At 33.0% G+C, this 7,244-nt stretch overlaps 1 protein-coding gene across 2 annotated transcripts in view; it reads left to right on the forward strand.

Moving 5' to 3' along the window:
- Positions 1–7,244, forward strand: part of LOC107728158 (transmembrane protease serine 4-like) — a 14,820-nt gene that overhangs the window by 4,931 nt on the left and 2,645 nt on the right. For both annotated transcript variants that reach the window (XM_016538249.1, XM_016538250.1), the window contains exons 2-9: positions 1,304–1,361; positions 1,510–1,650; positions 3,308–3,460; positions 3,687–3,816; positions 4,730–4,843; positions 5,074–5,117; positions 5,519–5,684; positions 6,751–6,920. In XM_016538249.1, the coding sequence (XP_016393735.1) occupies positions 1,304–1,361; positions 1,510–1,650; positions 3,308–3,460; positions 3,687–3,816; positions 4,730–4,843; positions 5,074–5,117; positions 5,519–5,684; positions 6,751–6,920 (976 nt within the window). The remainder of the gene's footprint in view (positions 1–1,303; positions 1,362–1,509; positions 1,651–3,307; positions 3,461–3,686; positions 3,817–4,729; positions 4,844–5,073; positions 5,118–5,518; positions 5,685–6,750; positions 6,921–7,244) is intronic.

The raw sequence follows: 7,244 nt of genomic DNA on the forward strand, positions 1-7,244 counted from the left end.
TTTTGTCTTGATTCATACAGTAAATCTCAACAGCAATGTATGCTATTGTGTATATCAATACATCAGTAGATAGATAATTCAGGATATACAAACAGTAACTTCCATTAATGAATTTAAATGGCAGCTTTGCAGGAATAAACGTACAACACATTAATTTATTAAATGTATTTAGAAACATTTTCCTTTATTCAAATAAGGCTTTATTCATTCAGATTGGGTATGACTATCTTCTCCGACAATAATAAAATAGGTCTTGATTTGGAGAGTCTCATGTTCTTGTCGAGACTGGATGCGTGTTTGGAAACAGTTTGTTCTGGCTGTTATTTTATGTATTGTTTTGAGTAACAGAGCTGTCTGGAATCATCCGTTACACTGATGCTAAGTGTTATTCACTGTTTTGACTAGTAGGCTGACGTTAAGTTTCACCTTATATTCTCAGATGTGACAAATCTGGTTTATTTAACCTAGGTAAAGTACACATAAAAAATAGGAAAATGTGTTTAAGGAGACATACAAATATATTTTAGTATGTATTTAAAACTGCAATGATTGTTTTCTAAAATGTATTTGTAGTGGATACAAATGTCCCCCATTCATGAATGTTTATATGCAGGTTCTCAAAATTAATTTGACATGATGAGCAAAAATGTTCTTAAAACAGAAAACCACAGTCTGCATTAGTGACGCCATGTCTTATATGATACAATCAAAATTAGAAAAGAAGAGAAAAGAGAAATGTGCCATCATGAGAGTATTGGTCTCCAAGCATAACAACACTGGGACTAATATAATTGTCCATATCAGTGACTGAAATAACCATCCCAGATCAAAAGATGTCAAATTGAAAGAGACGTGAAAGCCCATTGGATTATATAACCGAAAGTATATATTAAATCCACTTAATATCGCCAGCAAGAAGTAAATGAATTTGAGATTTTTCATGAATTTGAGAAAATTATAAATCAAAGTCCATGTTTCAGTAAAAAAACAAAAAAAACATTCTATCTTCATGCAGGCTGCTGCTGCTTAACCTCAAGAGTATAATAAATGCAGCTACTGTTTATTTCTTGCTGCAGGTAAACTGCGGCCTACATGTTTAGGCTGAGTAGGATGGTTTACAAGGAAGTGTGTGAGATTTCAAGAACAACTTATACGGGAAAAAAATCCCTTGTGACACATTGAAAGCGATACAGAAAACTGCAACTGGGTCATAAAGCTACAAGCATACATATGCGTGAAAGAAATAACAAAATAACCTCTCACTTTCTCTTTCCTCTTCTCTCTTCCTCATTCTCATTCTCAGACTAAAGATCAGGTTCCTGAAGAGAACACCAGACCCTTAAACCCCCCACCACAACAAGGTACACTGGGGTAGCTGGTCTAATGTATCACCTGATTTATCAGTCCAGTAAATACCCTCTGTTGTGATACGCATGATTCAAGTGGGTGTATTACCAGAAAGAAACCACACTGCATTGATTTCGACTTCATTTTCATATTCTCCTTCAGCGGCTCAGCCCGGAAAACACAGAAAACCCATGACGACTCCAAAGACTCAGAAGGAGAAAAGGCCAAACAAGAAAAAGATCATCATTACTGTCCTGATAGTGGTGATCGTACTGGCCATTGTAGCTGTGGCTGCTTTCTTCAGTAAGTTCTAGGTCATTTTAACCCCATCAGGATTTCATTTGAATGCACATGATTATGATAATGATGGAGGCCGAGGCTAGTTGTCTTGCTTTCACTCCAGTGAATATTTCTCAGGGCAGGTTTATGTTTAAACTTAATCTAAAGACTTGGCTACTTGTAAGTTATTGGACATTTTCACTGATAAAATTAACTGAACAAACATGTAGTGTTGTCAGACTGTATGTCATTGAATGGCCTATTTATCACAATTTAAACAGTAAAACACTTGCAAAATTGATGTAACAGCAAAAATATAAAATCTATCACGCATAAATACTGAATGGTAGACTTAAAATAACTTGTACACTTCATAACATTGAAAACGTAAAAGCTCCAGTATAAATGTATACAATTTAAAGCAGGAAAACTGTAATGCATAGTATAAATGTATAACATCACAATTTGTATTATTAAAACATGAATAATATTTAAAATATTCATGGCAATTTCAGTTAATACTTTGTACAAATTTACATTATTTAAATTGTGAAAACTGTAGTACATCACATAATTTTATAACAATCTAAACATGAAAATGCCAATGAATTCATCATACAACTTGTATAAATTTAAAACATCTAAAAACTGCAATTTATTGTATAAATGTATGCAATTTTAAACATGGAAACTTTAATACATTGCAAAAAAAAAAAAAGAATAAGAATCAATAACATTAAAAACATTTGAAAACTGCAATTATTCGTAGGTAACGTAAATATTTAACATTCAAAGTAGTGAATGCATTTCATAAATACATTTTTAATTCATTTAATTTATTAAAACTGTATAACACTGTATAAACTGTAAAACTGTATTCATAGCATTTAAACCATGCAAAAATTGCAATGAATACATATTATACATTTATAAGATTTACAAACACGTGAAGGTATAATGAATATATTTTATAACATTTAACATTTTTACAAATTGCCCTTACCTGATAAAAATCAACTTGTATAAATTTAAAACATCTAAAAACTGCAATTTATTGTATAAATGTATGCAATTTTAAACATGGAAACTTTAATACATTGCAAAAAAAAAAAAAGAATAAGAATCAATAACATTAAAAACATTTGAAAACTGCAATTATTCGTAGGTAACATGTAAATATATAACATTCAAAGTAGTGAATGCATTTCATAAATACATTTTTAATTCATTTAATTTATTAAAACTGTATAACACTGTATAAACTGTAAAACTGTATTCATAGCATTTAAACCATGCAAAAATTGCAATGAATACATATTATACATTTATAAGATTTACAAACACGTGAAGGTATAATGAATATATTTTATAACATTTAACATTTTTACAAATTGCCCTTACCTGATAAAAATAATAATAATACAAAAAAAAAATCCATGTCCTGAGAACCTGAGATGCAGGCCTCCTTTAATGTTTGTTTTTTAATGTGGGTCGGGGAAATTGACCTGCTGTTTTCTGTTTATAACCTTTCACACATTCACTTTTTGCAATAACAATGAGTCACAAATTGACAAGTCTGAACTTCTCATTAGTTATTTAGTCATAAACAGACTGATTCATTTAACCTCATTGCTGATTGATTTAGTAACAAGTGCTGTTGCTACTCCTCTTCATGAAACAGTCAAGCAGTTGATCGAGAGCAAGTATTATTTTTGCTCCAAGTCGGTGAAGTTCATTCCGCTAGAGAAGGCCTGCGATGGGAAGGAGGACTGCAGTGGAGCGGAGGACGAGTCAGCCTGCGTCACAAAGTTTGGAGCCAACTCTACCTTCCCCCGTAAGACACACACCCACACCCACACCCATATACCTGCTGAAAGACATGTGTGCAGTCAGCACTGCTAGAACCTGTGTGTCCTGTTTCAGGATAAACAAGACAAATCCCCCAACCTCACCCACTTTCTTTCTGATATTTCCTGAATGTCAATATTTTAAAATACTATATATATATATAGAGATCTGAATTTTAAAACTGTTTTTTTTTTCTGTCTCTGTCTCCACAGTACGGCTGATCTCAACCCGTAATGTGCTGCAGATATTCAGGCCTGATGAGAATAAATGGAAAAGTGTATGTGCAGACAGTTTCACCCAACAACATGCTGAAACAGTATGCAAACAGCTGGGTCACTCAGAGTGAGTTTTGGCCCGCAAATCATAGTGTCATTGCACACTTAACAACATCCTGTTTCAACAGGAAATACGTCAATACTGAAAGTTTGCAAAACTTTAAAATTTAATTAGAATAACAAGCCTTGAATTACTGTTATTTTGGTTTAGATTTTATTAATAATGTGGGGAAGTCGTGGCCTAATGGTTAGAGAGTCGGACTCGTAACCCAAAGGTTGCGGGTTCGAGTCTCGTACCGTCAGGGATTGTAGGTGGGGGGAGTGAATGTACAGCGCTCTCTTCCACCTTCAATACCACGACTGAGGAGCCATTGAGCAAGGCACCGAACCCCCAACTGCTCCCCGGGCGCCGCAGCAAAAAAATGGCTGCCCACTGCTCCGGGTGTGTGTTCACGGTGTGTGTGTGTTCACTGCTGTGTGTGTGCACTTTGGATGGGATAAATGCAGAGCGCTAATTCCGAGTATGGGTCACCATACTTGGCCACATGTCACGTCACTAATATTTAGAAAAAAATTGCACTATTTTAGTAGATTTTATTTTTAAATGTTGTCTTCATTTTAATTTAAGTTAATGTTTTAGTAATTTTGTTGTTTATTTTTTATTGTCTATGTAGTTTTTATTAATTTTTATTTCAGTTTAAGTTTTAGTTATTTTAGTATGTCATGTTAAACTAAATAAAAATGAGAAATGCCTTTGCAACTAGCTGAAATAAAATAAGCTTTTTGATATTTTATTTCTGTTAAAGTTTATTTTATTTCACGTAACAAAAGTTTTCTTTGAGGCTCCAGTTTTAGTTAACTATAATAACCCTGTTTTGGATTAATTACTTCTGTAAATATTTTAGACTGCTAAATAAATCTAAGAATCCAGCTCATCATTTTATCTCAATTTCATTGTCTTGTATTTTTTCTGTTTTTAGTAAACCCACTTTCAGCACAGTTCAAGTGGGTGTTTTGCCATCTGATCTGAAGATGTCTTTCTGTATGGTGGGCTCATCTAAACCCCAGACCTTCCAGTTGACCGTATCAGATCTGTGAGTATATTTATACTCTCTACCTTTGTACATACAGCGGCCTTTTTAAATGATGAAACAATAAATATGTTGTTTACAAATTAGACAAAAGTTTTTGGCATTTTTCTGGTTGTCAAATGTTAAGTATGAATGAAGTTAATTTGCAAATAATTTTTGGGGTTGCTGTAGCCATTATTAGTTTTGTTTTTAAGCATTCTCACATTCTCTTATGTTTTCTCTCTCTTTCTCAGTAAGTTATGCAGTCAGGGAGCAGTTGTCACGTTAACATGCTCAGGTAACTATGGAGTCCTAATCCAACAGCCAATTAGGGCATTAGTCAATAATGAAACAAATGGATAATTACAACAAGCACAAAACTAGCAATACAACATCAAATGTGTTCACTGACACAGTCAGTCATCTGGACTGAGCAATTTAACATGCCAAAACATGTTTTAAAGAGAGAGAACAAGAAGAGAACTGCGGACATGTAGCTTCACATTTGGTTAAACTATTCCTTCAATGTTTTTGTGTGAAATACAGGTTGTGTTAGGGTTGACATATATTTATATATTTATGACATATATTTGTATTATCCAATTCTGTTAGAACATACAACGTTTATATCATATATTCTTTTCTTATGATGACAGACACATTTTGTGATTTATGTTTTGATTTACTTTTATTTTGTAGAAGAGTGTGGGTCATCCAGAAACCAGGACCGGATTGTAGGCGGACAGGACGCTGTCATTGAGAACTGGCCGTGGCAGGTCAGCCTGCAGAACAGCGGCCAGCACACCTGTGGAGGATCACTGGTGTCTCCAAACTGGGTGGTGACTGCGGCCCACTGCTTCAACGGGTGCGTATGTAAAACACTCATACAAAGCAAATGCATGTTTAACCTTCTAGCTCTCGCACACATTTAATTCCAACTGTGGTCCACAAATCTATTAATTGATTTAATTCAAAATATTTATATTTAAAAATACAAAAATACACATTAATGTAATTGTTACATTAATATATAATATATAAATAATAATAACAAACGACTAACTAACAAACTACTAACTGACTAACTACCGTAATAATGATAATAATAATAATAATAATAATTCATGTAATTATATATTTTAATACATAATATATTATTTAATTATGCAATTATAATATATTATAATTTCATAAAATATTTGAATATTAAAACAGTTAAGTAATATAAAATATTTTTGCATGTTGTATGGTAAATAGTTAATTAATATAAAAAAAATTTTAATTTTTTTATGCAGTTTATTCAATTTAATTTGGTACACTGAAACAATTGTAACCTAAAAACAGTAACATCTACGTTAACTAATTATATTAAAAGCCAGTATTAGGCAATATTGTTGAATCAACCTAAATACATTCATTTAACCACCAAAAGTACATCATATGGGTTAAAACAGATAGAAATAGCTCTAGGAATAACAGGTTGCCACGTTTTGCAGTGTATTTGCATTCATAGCTCATGAGCACCTTGCAGTTCCATTAAAACCTGGTTCATCAACATTATACATCTATATAATTTGTTTAGCCTACATTCAGTAAGTTAACACAACCAATGATGTGCTGTTTTGAAGCCTGCAAACAGTCAAGAGTATCTGTTACATCTGGAAAACATGAGTCATGGAAGTAAACATGTTTTTATCATTAACTTTAAAGATTTGTTCATAAACACCATTCACCATTCAACAAGTTCACCCGGTTTGAAAACTATATGCTGTACGTGATTCATTATTCACCATACAAAAAAAGAAGAAATCAGTACTGGATTGTTCGCATCTTAACTGACGCATACATTTAAGCTTTGTAAATATACCTAATACAGGGTGTTTGTTGAAAGACTAATGCTTTTAAGGTCACATTGCTCTTCTTTTCTTCAGGGAGGGTAGGAAGGCTCTGATCAGATGGAAGGTGGTCTCTGGAAACACGTATCTGGGCTCTGCTGGAGCTTCTTCTGTGGACAAGGTCATTGTCCACAGAGAATACAGTTCAGGACGCAATGACTACGACATTGCCATGATACGACTCCAGTCTCCCATCACTGTGGGAGGTACATCAGCACACTCAACACTCACTGTTTGACACCAAAAAAAAAAAAATCAAGATGTCTAAATATGTTCCGAGTCAAAACCCGGAAAGTTTGAGTTACTTTATTTTAAACTCGACACAGCAGCATTCCATTTAAACCTGACCACAAAAATGCATTCTTATCAGTCTTTTCGGAAGTGCTGAAGACATGTACAGTACATAAGAGACGGCTTTTATTATTATTATTATTATTGTTATTATTATTATTATTATTATTATTATTATTATTATTATTATTATTATTATTATGATAGTAGTAGTAGTATTATTACAACAACAACAACAA

The sequence above is a fragment of the Sinocyclocheilus rhinocerous genome, unplaced genomic scaffold (assembly GCF_001515625.1).
Source record: "Sinocyclocheilus rhinocerous isolate Xijiao unplaced genomic scaffold, SAMN03320098_v1.1 scaffold2834, whole genome shotgun sequence".
NCBI lineage: Eukaryota > Metazoa > Chordata > Actinopteri > Cypriniformes > Cyprinidae > Sinocyclocheilus > Sinocyclocheilus rhinocerous.